Source organism: Thermobia domestica, chromosome 1 (genome assembly GCF_964235325.1).
Source record: "Thermobia domestica chromosome 1, izTheDome1.hap1.1, whole genome shotgun sequence".
Classification (NCBI taxonomy): Eukaryota; Metazoa; Arthropoda; class Insecta; order Zygentoma; family Lepismatidae; genus Thermobia; species Thermobia domestica.
Window position 1 is genome coordinate 213,464,882 of NC_137454.1, and position 23,418 is coordinate 213,488,299.

Consider the following 23,418-nt stretch of genomic DNA (forward strand, 5'->3'; position numbering starts at 1 on the left):
TTTAGTGATGCTTATTGAGATCGTTTGCAGTGCCATGACTGCTTATATGCTGGTTTTGCTCGACTTTTGTTAGAATATCATCCACTTTTGTTGTAGTTGGTCTTCCAGTGCGAAAGCATCTTGGATATCAAAATTTCCAAAATGAAAGCAACTGAACCACCTTTCGGTTGTTGCCTTTGATAATGTATCTTGTCCATAACAGCTAAAAATTTCTTGACGAGAAATCAAGCCTGTTCAGCATTTAAGCCTTCATCGAAATAAAATTGTAAAATGTAGCGCAGTTACGCGGAAAGTTCGCTAATCCTCACTGTGCAATACATATATTTCGTCTGATTATAAGTATTCTACCACTCTTTGCACATTTGCTATATAGCTTCAGCTATCAATTATCAAATGACGTTAGGCTTGACCTGCTGCGACTCATGTCTCTTGAGATATGGGACACTAATGTCACCTCGTTCGTCTAAGGCTGAATAATTTTTTAGACTATCTATATTTTTCCTGGTAATGTTTCCCAGTTTGATATTCACTTGTGCTATAGTGTCTCTCTTAACGTGTCACTCTCCCAGAGATCCGAATAAATTATATGCTTTCTTCTTTTCTTCTGTGCTCGTAACTACATTAACCATTTCGGGACCTAGTCATGTTTGGCGTTTTTGTAGACTTTCAGTTAATGAATTATAACTCAGAAACTATTTACCCGATTGATAGGTTTAAGACCTTGTTTTTTTAGAAGAAGAAAGTGACAATTTTATGGCGTAAGTCTTATCGCAGCGTTGCTATCTAGAAGGAAATTATGGAGGGAAATATAGGGATTAAAATTCACAAAACATTCCCTAACCAAAATTTAAGATTTTTTGGAGCTAGCACCTCTGTCGCCACATGGGTCCAAGACACTTCACAAAATACTTGGTGTGTCGACAATACAATGAAAACGTGAAGTCTTGACTGCAATACAAAAACAGAAAAAAAAAATCTCTCTCATCGTACGTACGAAATTATGATACTTTTTCCGCCTCAGAAGCAAAAACCAACAGTTATGCAGGTGCTGCTCCTTCCATAATTATTCTATTGAAACTTTCTATATGCGTTGTGTTGGTCAAAGACGAGACTTTGAGATATTGGTACGTTTGTCCCAATGTAGCCAACAAGATTGAAACGTGGGATATTTTCCGAATTTTTCACCTAAAATTGGGAATTAAATTTTCTATGGCTGGAAACACTGCTACCAGACAGACACAAACTATCTTAAAATAAACTTTGCTACACTAATATGTCCTTAAAGTATCATGGCAATATCTGATAAACTAAGTATGTCATTTAAAATAAATATCTCATTCCACCTAAAAAAAATTACAATTATCTTTCCATTTAGAGAACAAAGTCTCTGTAAACCTCAACTGTACTTTCCCTAATTATTCAAGTAAAACTGTCTATGGTGCGTTGTGTAGGTCAATGACGAGGCTCTCAGATACTGGCACGTTTGTTCCAATTTAACCAATAACAGGAAAGGGAAATTACAGAGGAAAAATGGGATATATTCCGAATTTTCCCCCTAACATAGGGAGTTAAAATTTTTATGGCTGGAAACATTGCTACAAGACAGACGAAACCTATCTTAAAATAAACTATGGTAAACCACTAATATATCCTTAAGCATCATGTCGATATCTAAGAGACGAAGCTTGTAATTTTAAAAAATTATTATGGTAAACAGAAAAGCAAAAAAAAAAAAAAAAAAAAAAAAACAAGGTTTAGAACTTATATTCGAATTTTTCGTGCTTCCCCTAATTATCCGATTATAACGATCTGTACTTGCTTTTGTTCAGTAAGGACTGATGTTCAAAAAGTGACGTAAGTTGACGTGCATTCGTAAGTATAGGTATGGACTTGTACAAGTAAATTTTGAAAGTTTAGTTTTTTTGACCGAAAAATAGGAAGATTTTAATTTTCCTAGTTGGCAACACTGGTTGTGAGTTGTTCAAATTGGTCTAAAAAAAATAAGTATCTATATGAAATATATACCTGACAAGTCCTAAGTAGATATCTCTAAAACGAAGGAAGTTATACTGAAGAAAGAAGAAACTAAAAAAAAAATCGTAATTCGAAAATTCACGATTTTTTTTACTTTGGGTTCAAGTTTGAGAAGGGAATTCGACAGTCAGGGAGAAAAGAATACCATCAGGATAAATTATGGTCCAACCATATTTGGCATAGAAAAAATCATTCCTATATCTTAATTAGCGTTCACTCCGAAGAGGATTAAGTACGTTACAACTCCTTATGTGTCACATTGGTCATTAGGTCCCGAAAGGGTTAATCAGTGGAGTACAGAGATGGAGTGAGTCAGTGGGTCATGAGCCAAATGGGTCAGATGGGCCAAATTATGCGAGTAGGTCAGTGGATCGTTGTTCAACATTTCGTGACCTACTGCGACCCACCATTCACCTTGACTCACTCCAACCCACCATGTCCACTCTGATTCACAGATTCGCTATGATCCACTCATCCGCCATGACACATCGTATCACTCGGACCAACTCCGACTCACCATTCTTCATGACACATTGCGTTTCGTTTGTTACCGAAAAGTCAGGCCTAACTAACACAAATGTTCAATCGAGCTTCTTCCTGGCTAAGCGGTTAGCGTATGCGCCTATGGCGTGGGAGACCCGGGTTCGATTCCCGGGTCCCCCTCCACATAACTACTAAAGATAAGTAGCGTAGAATGAGAGTTCATATAGGACAAGATAATATTATACGCTGTTATCTAGTTCAGTTATCCATTCATCTTTTTCAAATATATGGATTTGCTCTAAATGGATTATTAATAAATAGTGCAGTATTGTATTGGTACCCACATCTCGAAATCATTGTAATGAACATACATATATATATATATATATATATATATATATATATATATATATATATATATATATATATATATATATATATATATATATATATATATATATATAGATAGATAGATAGATAGATAGATAGATATAAATATATATAACATTTTACATATCCTGGTTACTGAAACTAAACGTTGGTAGATGCAAAGGACATTCCTAACCAAAATAAATTTTGTGAAAAGAGAAAAACTTGTAGTTTTTCGTAGGTCATTGCTAGGGGAAATTTGTGGAGTATTTCCCTGAATATTGTTGTACAAGGAAAGTACTGGGAGCGGATATTGAAGCTCATATGTCCCATTAATTAGATTCTGGATTCACGTTCCGAATAATGCATCGCATATTACTCGAAAGAAAAACTGTGCGATGTTTACTTAATATTTAGCTAATGAACTATGAGTAAATGTTCTGCTACAGGAAAGTTTTCAAACATCATGTTATTAAGTGGGATAATGTACGTAAGTAAAAATCCAAGAATTTCCTTCTCCTCGGTTACTTCTTTTATTCTCTCTTTATTAACGCAGTAACTTGTAAAACAAATTTAAATTTGCATCGCAATTCATAATTTTTGTATAGCACGTTCGATAGCAATGAAAATTAAAATTATTTGTTTTACTGTTTTACGTAAACATGAAATACTAAACAATTTCTGTATATAACAACCTTATATGATAATGAAAACAGAATTAGAGGAAAAGTAAATGACGTTGTTCTTAAATACTTTGTCATACTACATTTTGGTTATGATAGAATCTCGCTCTGAATGTGTCCACATGATTTGTTTTTTAATAAGTGCTGAATTTGTAGTGATGTGAAGAAACGGGGAATTGGAATAAAACAGCTCACGAAGTGAACTTATATTTTTATGATGAAAACACAATAATTTAATTTGATACAAGCGTCAATTTCCTAACTCCTATTCTAGCCAAATTATGTCCAGATTAAGTTTGTTTTTCTTTATTTGTAAACTGAATAGTACTTTTCTGTGAAAAACAAAAGAGCTTGTCAAATATATATATATTTCTGGGCTTATGCATAAAATAACTACGCACATGTGTCAACTACGAACTCTTTACCCAAGATCTTGAAACAACAAAAGAATAGGAAAAGGGAGTAAGTCCCGTATTTTTGCTAGTTATCTATTTTCAAAAAGTAAGGCAAGGTCTTGCATTTTGAAAGCCCATTGAATCGCGATTTTCATATGCTGAAAATGTCGAAGTGCACATGCTGTCTTTTCGTCAATTTTACAGCCAGTCCCCAACAATATGGTGTTTTGTTCATAGTCGATTGGTATGGAGTATTGAGAACGAAAGAAGCGTTGGGTTTTCGAGGAGTTATTAATTACAACCATATTAAATAACAGACCAAAAGATTACTCATTTATTATGAGGGGTAAAACTATACTACGCTCTTTTCTCGTAGAAGTAGCTCAGTTTGGCAATAAACTATGAACATAGATTTTTGTTATATAAGTTTTCGTTTGCTTCGCAATTGTATGATCTTTTATTTCTTTCTTTCTTTCTTTCTTTCTTTCTTTCTTTATTTATTTATTTATTTATTTATTTATTTATTTATTTATTTATTTATTGTTTTCTTTTCTTTTTTTGTAGCAAATTGCGATGCAAAAAAGTTGGGACAGTGGAATATCTCGAAAAATACACCAGTGATTCAAAAACCACGAAACGCGTGTTCAATATTTTAAAAAGATCTATTCAACTAACATAAAATGAAGTTTCCCTCCCCTTCCCTAAGGGAGAATGATGGAGCAACTTTAAAATTTCGAATGGAAACTCCCTATTTTTATTGCAGCTTCAGATTCTGCGACAAAAAAAAAAAATGCAATTTTTACTTGAAATATTTTTTGTTATCCTTCTACATGAAGCTGTAAACCCAAAACAGTGAATATCTATGTTTGGATGAAGTCATACATGACTAGTCAACCTTTCCCAATAAAGGGTACGGGCCTCCGAACTATGCTTTCTCACTCTTACTTCTCAAATGTAATCATATTATGCTGTAGTTGTGTTTCCAAAACATTTATTAATAGGATATAAACACAATTATAATACTGGAATTTTAAATGAAAAATAATTTATACCATTTTGTAAGTTTATTAACGAAACATTTATTCATGAAATACAATCAAAATTGTCTGACTTGTCTCTGAGGAAATCGTTGAGGAAAACTCACCCCAAAGAATCCTTATGATTTTTTTTTTCAAAGAACCGGATTACACTATATGATTATTTGTGAAATATCGATTGATGAAAAATGAATAAAATTGTTAGAGCCGTTTTCGAGATTTAGTTCAAAGTGCGGAAATGAGAATGGAAATGAAAGTGATTTTGTACAATTATTTCAAATAACTTGGAGTTTTATGCCGTTATTTTGTATTTCTAATATAGGTCAAAGGTATTTATATAAATTTATTTTACTTAAAAGACATATAGTTGAGTCGTTTTCAGCTTTCACTCAAATTATTCTAAAATATTGAGGTTTGATTATAAGCATTATTATTTTAATTTTTTTCTCTCTTTTTGGCCAATTTTGCTAAACATATCATCATCATCATCATCATAGCTATTCTGCCATTATTGGCAGGTCAATTGCTGCAACTGAGAAGCTTCGATGTACGATGGCCCTCAGCTAGTTTCTTCGCCTTGACGTGGCAATTTTCTGAGACCAAGGGTTTCAGTGCAAGACCAAGACCAAGACAAAGACTGGATGTGCAAGACCAACACCAAGACCAAGACCACCCGGTCTTGCATTTGCTCATCATTATTCTTGAGGTTCTCTTATTTCTTCCCAAATTTTCATTTCACAAATTCTTTCATAATCATTCACTTTGTCCCTTTTCCTGATTTTCTTTTTATGATCTCGTAGAAATAGCTTACGTTATTTTTGGGAAGTGTATACAACAGATGTAATAATGAAATAAATGTAAAATGCTACTAAGTGAACTAATACAGTTTTCAAAGGCTTGTATATAGTGTAAAGATTTAGGTGCCCGGAAGTTTCACATTATAAACTAGGCTCTTGAATTGTAAGAAAATATTTGAAATTAAAAATTAGTTTTTTTAAAAGCATTTTGAAAAGACTATACGGCTAATTTCCTAAATTTCAAGTGTTGCCATGAAGATTAAATAAATAAGTTCAGTAGAGAGTATAGTGAAGAATTTTTTTCATTCCAATTTCTTTTTTAATATATTACTCTCTCATTCCATGCAAATCAACTGAGTCGTAAGAGCAAAAAGTAATAATTTATTTATGGGGTTACGGCGGGTCAGTGATAGAACGCTACCCTCTGATCTTGTAGTTCGAGCCCAGGCTAACTGAGTTTGTAGTATACAATATTGTGTTCGTGAGTTTTCTAGAGATTTTACTGTTTCGTCCTACATTTTCATTTCACTAGTTATTTTATAAGCATTCATTACCATTAATCAACTATCTCCTTTAGCCTAAGGGGGCGTAAAATCGTAGGACGTGAAACTGAAAGGTTTAATTTCATTTTTTTTAAGTCTTTAATGATAGCTAATGTATGCTATGAAAGATTGTTAATTGGAATTCACAACAAGTGAGATTGTCCTGCGTTTCCTTTTATTTCTTCCTGTAATGAAGGTTGTTAATACAAGATGAAAAGTGTTATTATTAATTGTGCACAAACTTGGAAAAAAGTACGAGTATTTACAGAATCAACTATACAATAAAGGGTTATTGATTATTATTGAGAATTTGTTATAATAATAGGAATAAGATATTAAGCAGAGGTTATATTCAAGCCCTAAACGCTGGTCAAGTAGCTAGCACGTGTGCCTTTAGTGAGTGAGGTACTGTGTTCAATTCCCGTCGGGAGAGCAGTGAACTAACTACAGTGATGCAGATCTCCCTCGTTGCTTAATTAATTACTTAATTTGTCATCAACACAACATACATAAGCCCAATTATAGTGTTGGTGTATTACAAAATAAATTTACAATAGTTTTCTTAAACATATAGTTCATATTGCAAACGGCAATTTATTTCTGTTCGAATCACATTTTGTCACACTGTTGCCACACTTGGTACAATTGTACCAAATTCAGCCCCTTTTGTCATTCATCGGCCCGTTGGTACCACGCTGGCATTTTCAGCCCCTTTTGTGAAAAAAGTTGGTACAATTCTACCCAATTCAGCTCCATTTAACAAATACTTGTCACATTTTCAAAAGTGTCAGTAAGACCTTTCCTACATCTCACGTTACTCATACTGTGTGATGTCATGAGGAGCGAACTCGGAGATGATTGATTTGTTTCTCGTTTTATATATATTTTTTCCATATATGGCCATAATACCGTTTTGGTTTATTGGTTACTTTGAAATAGAGCGCATTTGGTTTCCTTACAATACATACCGAAGACGATAACTGTTTTATCTTTTGATTTGCGGCCTCTGTCCTACTTCCTACGTGCGACAAAAGTTTCATCTACTTCATGGTTGTTTGGGGTCCTCCCAGTGGCGTAGCAATAGGGTAGGCAGGGTAGGCATTGCCTACGGTTGCAGGACGTTTCGGTATATTAGGGGGCGCCCCAGGTTTTGAGAGAAGCAAATCATATAAATGTAGCCCCAAGTTTTCGTGGTCTTCATTTCCAAACATGGTAAGAAAAAAAAAATTCCTGCTCACTTCGCTCGCAGTTGCGTATCAAATTATTGGCATTACTGTTAACTCGTCGACGTTATAGCACTGTATGATTAAGAAATTAATCCTCCTATATTAAGACGATACCAGTCCTATATTACATGTACTAAACTTACTAACTATAAATAAAATTCCTCTGCGCAACAGGCTTTCAACAATAACGACAAATTCTATGACCTATAAGATCTGGAGAAAACGAGTTAAAAAGTGTTACCATCAGGCACAGCACAATTGCCCCGTACTGCGGCTACACAAAACCAAGCACAAACACCAAAGGTTGGGCAAGCCGGGCAACTGCCCGGGACGCTAACGTCAGGGGGCGCCCAAACGAGCACTCCAAAATAAATTTTCGAAAGTATTTTCTAACATCACTGTAATAAAATGTAAAGTATAGGCCAGGACTAGGTGAGGTAGCAAAGACTCATTGGCAGGGTGAAAATTTTGCCTTCGTCCGCTCCTGACGTTGACTGAGATAACGTAGTGCTAAATGGATTAGGACGATACTGATCTATTTAGGCTTTAATCTCAACATTATTGGAGAGTAATCTAATAATTAGTTGATCTTCTTAAATACCGATTGCAATATTGCTTACAGTATTTTTGTAGACGTAATAACTTTTTTTTTTCAGTTAGCAAGATTTTAGCCTTGTTTTAGCGGAAAGAAAAATCTCATGTTGGCAACACTGCCCCAAACTAGCCAAATGTGGGATGTGGCGCGTACGCGTAAGTTACAGATGGTCATACATTGGTCTATTAAATGGGTGAGGGAGGCACCACTAGGGATTTTGCCTAGGGGCGCCAAAGACCATTGTTACGCCACAGGGTCCTTCTATTTGGATGTTTTTAAAAATATATTTTTTTTTTTTAAGAAAAAGAGCACTTTCTTGATTTGGACTCTTGGAAGAGGTGGGGGGAGTGTTCTAGAACTTTATCTCTTTTAGTTTCGTGCTATAGAGCCATGTATTACACTGGTATAAAATAATGAATTCAGCCCTTTTTGTTTCAATTTGGTACTATTTTTCAGCCCACTCCAGAGCAAGGATTGTGGCAACACTGTTTTGTCATAAGAAGAGCATATTTTCCAGATTGGTGATTTCAGTAATACGTTGGTCCTTGCTTTTTCGCAATTAGAACAGTCCGGAATTATCAGCACGAGTTATAAATATATTCTGTAGTTAAAACAGTGAGATGTGTAGATGAAATGTTTAGTGCGAAAAGTTGAACGATGAATTCTATAAGTTTGATTGCAAGTACTTTTGGGGCTTCAGTGTGCGATGAAAGATCATCACTTGTGAAAATAAACCATTTGATTATTGAAGAACTGTTCATTTGTTTATTTGTGCAATTAGTTGCACGAAAGTTAACACAATTCTTGTTTTATTTATTTATTTATTTATTTATTTATTTTATGTATGTCAGTGTGGTCTCTACAATGCAGCTCTTTGCCTCCCAAAATTTTTCATCTTTATTCGCTTGTTTTTATTTCCTGCCTCCTTTAGCTTTTATGAACATAATGTTACAATAGAACCAGCAGCGCAAATCTGTCTTCAACATTGGATGGGGGGACGAGTAAGACCGTTTATGAAGCTGAAAAACAATTCTGTAGAGGATCAGGGGAGTAGTGGTCTTCATGAGAGGCGGGCAGATTTGAGGCTTATTCTGTAGACATCAATTTCATCTCACTTTTCTGTGTGGCAATCGGACACAAGTCATCACATTTCTTCCCAAACAACACATTTCAAATCGGACTATTGGGAGGGACAGTTCCCCAGTTCCAAGATTGGAGGGGCCGTGTCCCCCTTATCCCCCAGGATTTGCGCCAGTGAATAGAACAATAAATTAAATGTTTAAAAGGCAACTTTTTAAAGTATAAATTAATACCGCACGATGTACAACGGCGCCTCAAATTTTCAGGGGGTGTCCATCTATGGTCAGCGTTGCTCCTCTGTAATTTATCCTACAGCCATGCTACTACCATGCTCACGCAGCAAGTTATATTAATAGTCTTATTCAATAGTGTGGACCTCCAACAATTAAGGTTTATGGATAGTTTCTTCTCCTACCTCCTTAAATTTAAGTCATAATTCCTTAATTCTTTATTTCACACATGTTTTGTCTCTGTGTTGTGAGAGACGATGTTTTTTTTTTTTTTTTTTTTTTTTTTTTTTTTTTTTTTTTTAAATAAATTTTGATATTTATAAACGAGAGCCACCTTGATTAAATTTAAACACTTACCTTTTGTCTACAAACTGGCTTGCTGATACACTTCATACACCCAATGATTCAAATTGGGTGGCGCCACCTTGAATCACAATCCAGAACTATAACTTTGTAACGCCGCTACAGTCACCTTTTCCCGCTAAGGATGAAATGCCCGTGTAACAACCAGTAAGAATAAAACTGTTAAGAGTATTCACAAATAGCCGCGCGCATGATCATTTGTCATTTCCAATATCTTTTTTTTTTCCTTATTTTTCACAGAAGAAAATTGTCAACGTCAATCATTGCATATCGATATTCTAAATTTTTACGACTTTTATTTGCACAACTTTTTTTTCTTTCTTGCTACTTCTAGTCGCTGCTTACTTCAATCGACGATTCTCGCTCAGTACAGCTCATAGCTAGTACACAGATAACGCTTTGCATGTCCAATCGAAGCTTATTATCGACTAGTCCTAGGGGGAAAAAATATGGAAAAAGAATATACATATATGCGTTCACCTTCGAAACAGGTGAATTAGCGCCAGAATGACCCCTGTTTCTATATACGCGCCAAAGAAAAGAGTCATTTATTTGTAGCAAGAAAGACGGTCCAGAGAGGGGGGAAATGATATATGACATTAAACATGCGATATTAAACAGAGTATGTAAACTTTTGTTGATACCTCTTCTAGTTAATGCCTTCGATATATTTTTTCTAGCTCATTTGGCCTTGTGCATAGTTTATTAAAGAGGAGAAGGAAGGGTGTACCTTCTTGCATGTCATGTGCATCGATTTCAAATATCGACATCTAAATAGAAAAGGGGGAGGGGAAAGAATTAAAAGAACTGCCTACTTTTACCTTTTTCCTACCTGGAGATACGTATATAAATTGATTGGACTAATACAAACAATGTCCTATAGACCCTATTACGTGAGTCGTTATTGCTAGTATTATTAATGAGTGTGGGAACTTGCACACACAGAAATTTTTGATTCAGATCAAGACATAGGCTCTTCTCTAGCTTTTATTGATATTTCATATTTCGTTTATTTTATTTATATCTTTTCTGGCAGAGAAGCATCGTCACCAAAAAACCAGACAAGAAGTGCATTTTTAAATTCGAAGCGAGACGAGGAATTTCATGGGGCTCGTGGGAAGGGCCAAACTTTTGGGAGGGCAGGGTGGGCAACTGCCCCCGAGCGAAGCTCCCCGCCGTTCGAGGGGGCCCACTTTAAGAGAAAATTTTCTTATTCCAGATACTGTACGAACATGAAATTATAAATGAAGCATCGAACAGGTTCACTACATTACATAAACAAAACAACGCACAAAAAGTAAATAAAACACAAATGAGTTATGGGGCCATTTCAGTAAAAATGTCTACTATTAGGGGCCCTAGAAATAATATTTATTCGTATGACTTTGAGATTTGTCAATATTGTTCCCTTAATTAATTTGTCATGTATGGAACAGGCCCAGGGATGTAACTAACGGCCCCGCAGACCTTGCCGTGCGAGAAGGCCCACCGGCTCAGGTGGGCCAATAAAGAGTAAGAGAAAGATGGAAAGATGCTGCAGGAAAGATGGAAAGATGCGTAAATCTTGTAGGTTTTGGATTTTACTTATAACCTTATGTAACATCCTGCAGCAAACGTATAACTAAAAGCGTATGTTTTATCCGCACTTTCCGTACAAGTGTTCCTAATAAACGTACTTTCCGTACTAAAGAAAGAACTATATAGCTATTAGGATCTCACATACAGATTGACTTATATAACATATACCTGACATATCGTCTCATGAGAACCAGAGGAACCTAACTCCATGTTCGTAGGTTTACATGCGAGAGGACAAAAATATTATTTTCTTAGAAAGATGTGTTTTAATAAGAATGGTAAATGAGCTACATTACAACAGATGATCGACAAGGAGAACAGATGGCGTTACGTTCCATTTACACCAAGTGAGGCTTTCAAAATTATGACCAAACATGAAAAAATCGAAAACCGCATTTGTGGAGTTACGTTCCTTTGGTTCTCATGCGACGATATGTAACATATGTATACGTATGTAACATACGGAACATTGTTACATGTCAGACATCCTACAGCTTCATGATGTAACATCTAAGCAGGAAAAAGACTGTACATATCTTTTAGCATATGGATCATGTATACTCCGTACAGATTTCCGTAGTAAACACAATGGTTCCGTATATTTGTACAATATACCGCTGACCGGTTGAGTTGATTTTAGTTTAGCGTCCCTTTCAGCAGCGAGGCTATATGAGACATGGACCTACTGATTAACGTGGAATCCGAACTACATGAGCTACCACCGGGAATCGAACCCGGGTCTCCCACCGCTGACCGGATAACGGATCTTTCTCAGTGTAAACCGGATAACGGATCTTCATACGTCATTGCATGGTTTAATGGTTTAAGCTTAAACTATGTGTGCAATACTGTTAACTATTAAATTGCTTAAATTATTTATGTGATACGGTATTTGTTTTTTATTAAGGAAATTATTTCCATATTAGATAGTGAGGCATTCTACTTTCTATATGAATTAGTTTATAATGGAACAGTTTGGTCTAATATTTGCTTATTTCTGTGATATTACTCATACCTGTAAGTGTTGAGATGTTTAGTAAGACTCTTTGCATTTCATAAACCTATATACCCCAAAAATTTTGTCTTTCTAAAATTACTTACTAGTAGTTTTGTGCTGTCAACGATTTTTATGTTCGTTTGAAGGTAAGTATTGATTAATAACCTGGGTTCTTATATGTATCTAATATTTAACTATGCTAATTATTACACAGTTATTTTTATATAACTAACTAACTCTATTGCCTGTGGAAGCAATGGAACCTGGAGGAACCAATGCCGCGTTTACAAAAGCTCTCCAATGACTTCTGTCCTTAGCCAACTGGATTTATTTTCTTTATTTCTGCGTCGAGTAATTTCTATTTCTGTTCGGTTAGGTTCTTGAATTTAATATTCTGCTGTGCACATTTCCCTCCACGAAGATTAGTTTTTGGCTGCATGTTATGCAAATCGTCAAAGAAATCTTTCCATCTATTCAAGATACCATTTGTATCAGTAAGAATCGTTCCGTCGGCTTCCCTTAATATATAAGCGCGAGGTTGGTAGTCTTTCTTAAATTCACTGATACCCTTATGGTCTCGAAGGATTTTATTTTTAGTATTAACTTCAGGTTCATTAGTTTCAGCTTTGAAAATATCGCCTTTTTTTTCTAAAAGTTTTGGAAGTTTCTCACCTGATGTCTATGAAATTTTATGCAGTTATATCATTCGGAATTTGTGGTCAACGCAGTTTTTCCTGTTTTCTCTTCTCTGCTAGTTTAATGTATTCCTGGTCTAACTATGGTTTGTTACTATGTATTTCCACGAGCCCCAATTTTTCTATTGCTGACATTTTCATGCTATCCCTAATTTAAACCCAAGTATCTTCAATACTAGTGCACCCCCAACCTTCTAAACCGAGAATCTATTCGACACTTTAAGCTGGTATCCCCCCGTAGCCTGGCTTTCCTCTAAGTTTTATTTCAGATGTTAAATATTTCCCTTACTCAACGATATTCTCTCTCTCTTATTATCGTTGCTATCAGATAGTGGTTAGTGTAACAGTGAGGTCCTCTGAAATACCAAACATCAATTATCCTAGATTGTATTCTTCTTCTATCTACTTAAACGTGATCAATTTGATTATGTGTTTTTCAATCTGGTGAGGTCCAAGTATGCTATTTTTATACACCATTTGAATTTCCTTTTGCCAAGCACAAAATTCTACCAAGATTACTTCCAAAAGTCAAAAACATACATTTACAAAATGAGACGAGAAATTATTGAAAGAAGAACAGAAAAAAATATTCCAGAATCGAGACAATACGAAAAAGAATTCTTCGAGAATCGAGACGAGACTGCCACAAAATTTAGAAAACGAAACGAGTAAAGCTTATTTCTCGTCTTACGGGTAACAGTATTTAACACAAATATTGTATCCTGGAAAGCGAACACATTCATCAGCTGAGGATCATAAAATAAGATTCGGTTATTATGTTCAGTTATAACGTAATTTCATGGGAACACTATATATCAGTGGTGCTCTCAACCCTAGTCTAGTGGCTGGTCAAGGGACCTTAGTATAGGCAAATCTGAGTTTGATACCCGGCGGAAACAGTGTTCGTAGTTTGAGGGAAATTTGCCTAATCTAGGGAACTTTCGTAGGTAAATTTAGCAAAAAAGGGTAAAAGGGGATTTCTCAATAAAAGTTAATATCTAGGGAAATTCTCGCGGTGATAGGCCAATATAAATCCTTAAATTTTCTTTGATCTTCAGAAGTAAACCAATACAATAGCACATTTGTATGTGTAATTGTCTGTCTGTCTGTCTGTCCAAAGTAGTATAATTTGCACCCATTGTTGGATGGGTGTAATTTTTTAAATCATTATCCGGCAACCGGGCCCCCCCCAGGCCCAGTAGCTTAATTTTTTTCGAATTTCTCAATAATCATACATATTTCGATGACATAAAATTTTGAATTCTTCTATCCTTAGTCGAAGTTAAAATCATGAGCATATCGAGTTGGTAAAGCTAATGTATTTTTTTTTTAAATTGAAAACTTTTTCCTGATGTAACCGGGCAACCGGGGCCTAGGTGGCCCCATGTAATTTTAATACAATTTCTGTGAAATACAAGATCAAATGGGCACGTATATATTGAACACGTGGCTATTGTAACCTTTAGCCGGAACAGTATGTGACAATAGCCAATGAATTTTACGTGCTTTGCTTTTAATATATATACTCGTCCTGGCAGACCCCGGTTCTCCGTCTACGTTACAAAAATGGCTTGCCCGGATGCTATTCTGTTGGGCTTAAAAAAGGGTTACACAAAATTTTGCTGTTTGATCATATATATATATATATATATATATATATATATATATTCTGCACTTAAAATATACAGTGGGCCTGAGAGGCCCCGCTTGCCCGTCTACGTTACAAAAATAGCTTGCCTGGATAAGGGTTTAAAAAATAAAGGAAAGAAAAAGTAGAAAGAAAAGCAATTCAACAAAACAAATGTGGTTGAGTCTTCCTTTAATATAGCTAAATTAATCTTATATAACTTCTGTCATAGGAATTGGACACTCAATAAACTAAGAAAAGTTTGATAAATTGGAAAAATTTGGTATCAGTGGAGGGAAATTTCCCTAAGGAAACCCACGAACATTGAGCATAGGAAAAAACAGTGTGGGTCTGAACTGAAGTGTTGTGAGGCGAAACCCTTCAGAGATTCAAGTCCCTCCGAAGAGCATGGGCGTATTTAACTGTTATTGATCATTGTATATTATTTGTATCCCTAGCCACACTGGTAGTCATAAAAAGTATCAGAAAGAGAAAATAGTCAGAAAGAATTTTCAAAGAAGTACAAAACAAGTGGTAAACCGTTCACCTATGGTGTGCTGGGACTTTGGTTCGATCCTAGGCCATGAAAAATTGTGTATATATTCGTTCATAGTTGATTCAGTACTGCACGTATTCCAAGATGGGTTTCCGGTTTAAACCCTCCCTTTACAAAAATATTAAAGGGAGAAATAAACATTTAGCATATTAAGGTATGTATATTAAAACCATGCGAATATTATTCAATCAATTTTATAACATTTTCCAAAATGAAGTAAATAATATTGTATCCCTATCCCTCTTGATGAAATTCTGTATACGCTACTGACACAAAGTGAATTGAATAAGGAAGATTTTAACGAACAGTATTTACCCGAACACATAATTTTATTATTTTTGACGGTTTTAGTATACTGCTAGTAATTCATTTCCAACTCGACCACTGGTCCCGCAAACATACAGCACGATAAAGTTGCTATATATCCCTTATTTCATTTTTGAACATGTTAGTAATAGTCACATTTCGTTTAATTCTTGCTTTGCCTAATGAAAATCATGTCCCACATTTTAGGCGTAGTAAAAAATGCTCCTTTGATTAATTCCCATTTTGCCTAACGACTTTATCAAGAGGAAACCCCTCTTTAGATAGTGTTCATGCCTTATGGTTTCGGTTTGAATAATAAGGAACACTTTTTCGTCATAACTATATGGTGTAATAAAGGGGTATTTATTTCTTAGATTTTCTGTGTAAATAGACATTCTCTTAATCATTGTGAAGGTACATGAAATATAGTAAAACTAATTTCAACTCATAACAGATGGGCATTATATCAAATAAGTCTATTCAGTTAGTTATTATCTTATCTGCTAGTAGCACTAAATTCCGAAAAATATAGTCCAGGAGCATATGTCAGTATTTCCTAGTCCGTGGGATTTTGAATGAAGGGATGTTGCGGGTAGGTGGAATATCTTCATTAGGAGATACCTAATCATGTGGTACCAGGTGGCAAGCCGAAAACCGTGGCAGGGGACCGGAAGGGGGGAAACAAAATGGCTGCCAGTGACAGTTGTCTCTCTGGCTTTAAAGTGCTATAACTTCTACAACTTTTATACTAAAACGTTGAAAGTTGTGCAAATATGTAAATAACACATCAAACATTCCATTTTAGAACAATTTGCTGCAATAGCAACGCCATATTTTAAATATGGCGCCTTAAATCCCAATATTCGGTATTATTTATTTCTTTTCTTTATATTCAAACGAAAATAACTCGTAAACTGCTACAGATACGCGAAATCACCTTGAAACATATGTTGTGGGTCCATGTAAGGGCTTTCCAACGAGGTATATGCCATTTCTGTATCTTTAAAACTGACGGAGCTAGACTAGTTTATGTTACAGTATGCGTATACCTTATAGTTTTTAATATAGGGCTAGTAAAATTAGTCGAAACCTGCATTTGTAAGTTCGTGAGTTTTGTGTGAAGGATCTTTACGGGTTGAGGGAATGCCTTCACTAGAAGGTACCTAATCATGTGGTACCAGGTGGCAAGCCGAAAAAGGAGGCAGGGAACCGGGAGGGGGAAAGAATATGGCCGCCGGTGAAATTCGTCTCTCTAGATTTAGAGTGCTATAACTTCTACAAATTATATATTAAAATTTTCGTGATTGTGCAAAAATGTAAATAATACATTATAAATTTTATTTTAGAACAATTTGGTGCCATAGCGACTCCATATTTTAAATATTGGCGTGCTTCAGTATCAAAATTAGATTATTATTTTTTATCCATTTCTTTTTATTCAAAGGTAAACAACTTGTAAACTGTCACAGGTAGTCGGAATTGGCATGAAATAAACTTGTAGGCCAGATCGGTGGCTTTGAAATGAGAGATTGATGTCGTATCTTTAAAACTAACACAAAATAACTAGTTAATGTAATGATAGGTGTCAGAATTTGTGGGTTTTAATAGCGAAAGCACAACACGAACATAAACTGAAAAGAAATGCAACATAATTAACCTTGGCTTTACGTACTTATATCTAATATCTTTAATATGATGTTCTGTGATACAATTAGTTTAGAAATATATCCTTGAATTACACAGTTTCGGATGTAATATATATTCTTGTGAGAATTTTTTGTGACTAATAAGTATATACTATTGTCTACAATATAGATGATTTACTTCATTTAAATTAACCTTGGGGTTTGATTTACTTCATTTATCTATTGTTTAGAGAATCCACTTTCTATCTGACCCAATCGTCAGTTCGTTAGTGGGTTTTTACTACTTGGTTTCTCACCTTAGCATTCCTTACACTTTATTTCTAAGGTCTCTCCCCTAAGATGTCACACCTACGATTTCTCACCTGAGCATTCCTTACACAATATTTTAAAGATTTCTACCCTATGATGTAACACTGATGTTTTTACACCTGAGCATTCCTTACATCATATTTTTAAGGTTTCTCCCCTACGATGTCACACTTATGGTTTCTCACCTCAGCATTCCTTACACTATACTTTTAAGGTTTCTCTCCTATGATGTCACACCGATAGTTTTTCACCTGAGCATTCCTTATATACTATTTCTAAGGTTTCTCCCTTACGATGTAACTCGTATGGTTTCTCACTAGTCATCGAGAGTCTCATCACTGTCATCTTCTGAATCTTCCCATCGTAAGTCATGAATTTCACACTGATCTTCATCTCATCCACAAAGACACAGTTCCGCATCGCATGGTCCGAGATCGACATTTGCATGTCAAAGAACATTTGCTTACTGTGTAACCGCAGCGAATCAACTGCAATACAGTCTCTGGAGCGCAAGGTAGTGTGCACATCACAGGAACAATAATATTTTCGTCACTGGTTTCTTCTTCCCATCCACAATCTAGTGGGCTTGGCAGATTTGGATGTGATTTTCCACAATAGTACTTGGAAGTTCACCCTTTTAATGAAAGGTGTAAGAGCCGCTCTGGTTGGAGGAAGATCTGAGCCTTGAATGTCCCTTTTCGTGAATAGCCACCATCGTAGTTTCCCAATATCTTGAATTTTAGTGTTCGGCACATAAACATTGCAAATGAACTTCTCAATTAGCCTTTCATCGTCGTCACTGAACTTACTAGAACCGAGGTTTCCAAGAGATGCAAGCATGCCAACTCCAGCGTTGTAAAATGCTTTCCAAAACATCTTCTTTGACTTCCTTGAAAATGCCCCAGTAATATCACACCATGAAACAGCATGGTATCCAAGTAAGGCTTCTACTCTAGAAGATCCAAGAGAGGTACGGATAGTATGAATATCTATCATTCTCTTATTAACTCCAACTCCAGCGACAAACTTCGTATTGGCAGGTAAGTGTCTAGACCACCACACAAAGAACAAGTATATCAGTATCTTGGGACATTATGTGGATGGTCTGTGCCCCTTGAGACGCTGCATAAAGACTGTGAAGTATTATTTTTGTATCTGCTTCTTCATGAATACTTTTTTTTAACTCATTGATGTCCTTCAATTCTAAAGATTTTGCTTCTGTCCTCCAGCTGGCAACTAAGCATTTTCCCAATTTACTCGCATGAAGAATTTTTTCTGAAAGATAAGCAGTAAATGCATCTTTGGTTTTTGGATGAGATAAAAGATTTTTCATAGTGACATTTTTTTTTATATTGGCAGATCAGATATCTTGTATTCGATTGTTGGGCTGTCTCTTGCTCTTTTCTTCCCCATTGACATCTTTAATGACTTATTTCCATACGTATCAAAAACAAGGTGAGTTTCATCGTATTTCAACATTGTTGACTTTATTCTTTTGCATAATTCTGTATACAAATCGAGACGTGTGTTAACATGCACTGGCTTTTTCAACGCTTGGAGTTCCGCCATGTTATCAAGAACAGCAACAGAGTAAGAAATACTTGGTTTGTGATTGAAGCTTCAGTGCAAGTAATTACGGGTGTTGTTGTATCTCTTTCTTCCAGTTCTACTCTTTCGTCAAGTATTTTCATAAACGTAAGCAGAGTTGAAGCATTGGTAGGACTGCTATCAATCAAAGTTAGTCGACAAACTCTCGTTTTGGGCATGGTCTTGTTAAGAATCGAATTGTAAGCCGACCATGTCGGCACTACAGAAGATTCAGAGTTTGTTGTAGTTCTTCCAGAAGACTTCTTATACTGTTCTTCTGAATCTTCAAAATCATCATCAGCATGCAATCGGAGAAATTGCAAACTTGCCATCATCCAGACTATGTCATCTCGTTCGTATCTTTGAATTAACTCAGAACTTTCCTCTGGAGACTTTGCTGAACTTACCAGAGAGGGATTTGACGGTCTTAATGATCCTGAGATGACGCAAGGTAGCATTTTAGACATTGCTTCGGGTATCTTCTCGAGTGATCTAGTCGTAGGTTTTCCTGACAAACTGATTTGAGAAGATACATCTTCCTCCTGTTTCTCTTGATAAATAACCATAACAGTACCATGTAGAGTCCCTTTACCATATGGCAAGTATTCTTGGAAGTCAATATTATCTGCCGCGTAATACACAAACCTTTCTGGAACAAGTTCTGATGGTATATAATGTCCACCTGAGGAATCCATACTCTTGATAATTTCATTTCCTATTTGAGTCACGATACGAAGAATTTTGTTATATTCGATAGACACACCTGCGTGATGTAAAAACTGTACAATAAATTTACTTCGTGTTGCTGAGTGCATAGTGAGCCCAACTGCCACTTGTAATAGTAGATCATGAGTGTGGCGTAGACCTTTCTTTTGTATATGCTGCTTGATGAGGAGACAATATTTCATACATGAACGTCTGTGATAGTCTTTGACTTCTTTCATTGATTGCAAAATCTGCGTTTTCACATCCGATTTTATTCTCTCCTTTGCAACACCATTTGAACAAATGAGAGATCTCCTCTGGAATAGACTTCTTTACATGACTTTCACCCACAGTCCCGGTAAACGACCACTTTTCACTTTGGAAAGCATATTTTCTCAAAACGTCTGCTGCTTTAAAAAGAATCTTCATATTTCTTCCAACATAATCAGAATCCTATTCAGTGTTAGCTGGAGCAATATCGTTTGTAATCTTTAAAGAAATTCTTTGAGGCTCGTTCTTCCTCTTTGGATGGGAAAAAACAACACCAACATTTTCCAAGTATTCCTCTATCAAGGCTTTCAACTGTTTTCTAGTCAGAAGTTTATCGTCACTCAAATTATTGCTTTTAGCAATGGAATTATAAAGTTTCTCTACCTCACCCATTGACGTAACACGACCTTCATGAAGGAATTTGCTTAGTGAATAAATAAATTCTGTTTTGGTAGCCTCTTCACTCACAGAGCTAAGACCAGAATCCCTCTTGCCTTCGCTTTTCCGCAACACGTTAACAACATGAGTATTCCAGCAAGACTTGTGTGATCCTGTGCATGAGCACCTCCAGGATCAATGCAGTTATTTTGAACACTTCATTCTTTGACAAACTTACTGCTTCTTTCAAACGACTGCCGGATCGATCGTAGGCGATGACATACAGCGGGTTTTGTCGTTTTCCTTCTTCGTCACAGAAGAAACATTTTGTTTTCTCATAAGTTGGTGTTTGTGATCTTGTAATATATGAGTTTGAACCCTCCGAGTCTTCATAATGTGTAATGGGGATTTCCTGTTGCTCTTTTTCAAACGATCTTCTAGTTCTTTCCATCATCTCCTTGTGTGTGCAGTTTTTATAGCAATCAGCATGCCATGATGCATTTTCATTTCTTAGATCTTCACTTGTTACTTCACCCAAACGTCTATACAGTTCAATGTATTCTTTGTCCATCCATTCTGCTCTCAATTTTATACATTGTAGCGCTTTTCATAATTGGAGGATTTCACACGTGGTTTCTTTGTTTCCACTTGACAAAAAATACACATGGAATAGTTTGTACTTAATTTTATTTTCTTCGCCGAAGGAGGTAGTTGCACTTGCAGATGACTTTTGATATTTTTCTCATGCTCTTCCATTTTCCTATTTCATTCTACTATACTGTTCATGCGTGCAACAAAGAAAAAATCTTTGAATGCCAAAGAAGCAATAATAAAAACAAAAAAACTATTATAAAGCTTCACATACACACACACACACACACAGAGAGAGAGAGAGAGAGAGAGAGCGGCGGCCATATTGTTTCCCCCCTCTCAGTCCCCTGCCACGGTATTCGGTTTGCCACCTGGTACCATATGATTAGGTATCTTCTAGTGAAGGCATTCCCTCAACCCGTAAAGATCCTTCACACAAAACTCACGAACTTACAAATGCAGGTTTCGACTAATTTTACTAGCCCTAAATTAAAAGCTATAAGGTATACGCATACTGTAATATAAACTAGTCTAGCTCCGTTAGTTTTAAAGATACAGAAATGGCATATACCTCGTTGGAAAGCCCTTACATGGACCCACAACATATGTTTCAAAGTGATTTCGCGTATCTGTAGCAGTTTACGAGTTATTTTCGTTTGAATATAAAGAAAAGAAATAAATAATACCGAATGTTGTGATTTAAGGGCGCCATATTGCAAGGCGCACCTTGCTGGTTTAAATTTTTTATATATATATACTATGTAGATTTTAACTTGTTAAATTAATATGGAATAGATTTATTAAATATACCAGGCCTGGTCTTAAATTATAGGTGTACATAATTAATCAATATATATGTTTAGTAATATTATATCTAGTAAACTGTGTATTTAACTTGTAAATTGTTGTATTTTAATTAACTCTTCTTTATTGTTGGAAACACTTGTCACTGGATCTGCCGAAGCGAATTTTTTTCTTCTTCTTTCTTCAAGAGGAACTTTTGGTTCCCCGCACCCCGCGAGTTGCCCCTTAGTTTGTCGAGAACGGCTATAAATACGGACGGGAATTGTGTAACAGGGCTTCACTTTTTGAAGACAGCCCCAGAATGAGGTGGCTCGGTAGGTTCTAAATGAGGACCAGTTAATCCGGAGTTCTACTTAAGCTCTGTTGATTTTTTGCCCACAGTTATGTGGCAGTAGAGGATGGTTCATATTGAGAACCAAGGTAGTCAGTGGATAGGAAACCACTCAGTAATGTGGTCCTAGGTTTGGTTCTACGTCGTAACCAAGGTTAAGGATTTAGTTTTAGTTAGTTTCTAGTAAATCAGTTATATTGAAATTTATAAATTTTGTTGTTCGATTTAGGTTGGGATGGATTGAGAAGTGTTTTAGATGGGTTGTAGCTAGGGAATTAATTTTGTTAATTTTTCTTTTTTCTCTCGATTCCCAATTAGAGAGGGATAAGAGAAGGATAGAGGGAATTGGACAAAAATGATGTTCAGTGGAGTACACAGTGAGTACTCGGTTTGTAATAGTTAGTGAGAGTCCAATAGTCTGGACTCTATATAATTTTGACGCCTAGTCTTGAAATATAGACGAAGCCGATAGAGTATTTCCCTGATCAAAGAATTTTCCCGGATTCAATATACGGATCCAACAATACCCTTAACCTAACCCATACCTAACCTTAAATTATTAGCTAGTCTTCTCTGTGGAACGGATTCAGGTAAGATGAGTTCCAAGACAGGGAATTAGGTGACGCACTCTATAAATGATTAGCAGTGCTGATAGAAACTAACTAAGGAGTGTACTAACAGCTTGTAAGTGAACGCGAGTTAGTAACTCCACAGGCCCATCCTAATTAGTCACTGAATGGACAAACTAGAGATTCAATTAATAATTAAGAATTCTAGTCAGGAAATTTAGATTTATCTTAGAATTTCATAAATTAACACTTTTTAAATTAGTTAATAAATAGTTAAATTTTAAAAGTGTCTATGATTTCTATATTAAAAATCGTATCCGAGAGTTTGATTTAGTTAAGTTAAAATCCCCTAGACATTCTACTTATAAGCGAGTCAATTTGCACTTCCAGCTTCTCAATAAGTTAAAGGAAAGAGAAGGAAGTCCTTGAGAGAACGGTAAGATAAGGAATCAATTAGGTCTTCGCTCAGGGAGGAACGCGGAGATAGTATAGTGGAAGGTAAAGGAGGGAGAAGAAGAAGAATCTAGATAAATTTTGAGAATAGTACATTTCTGGTTACTAATATATTCAGTAATACCCTTCTTTATTCATGAATTGGATTATATTGTGTTCTCAATCAATGGATTCATTCTTTG

General features: G+C 35.6%; 1 protein-coding gene across 1 annotated transcript in view; it reads right to left on the bottom strand.

Moving 5' to 3' along the window:
* Nucleotides 1-17,989, bottom strand: part of LOC145678627 (ionotropic receptor coreceptor Ir8a-like) — a 100,485-nt gene extending 82,496 nt beyond the window's left edge. The window contains exon 1 of the mRNA XM_081748987.1: nucleotides 17,842-17,989. Coding sequence (XP_081605113.1) covers nucleotides 17,842-17,989 — 148 coding nt within the window. The remainder of the gene's footprint in view (nucleotides 1-17,841) is intronic.
* Between the last annotated feature and the right edge of the window lie 5,429 nt (nucleotides 17,990-23,418).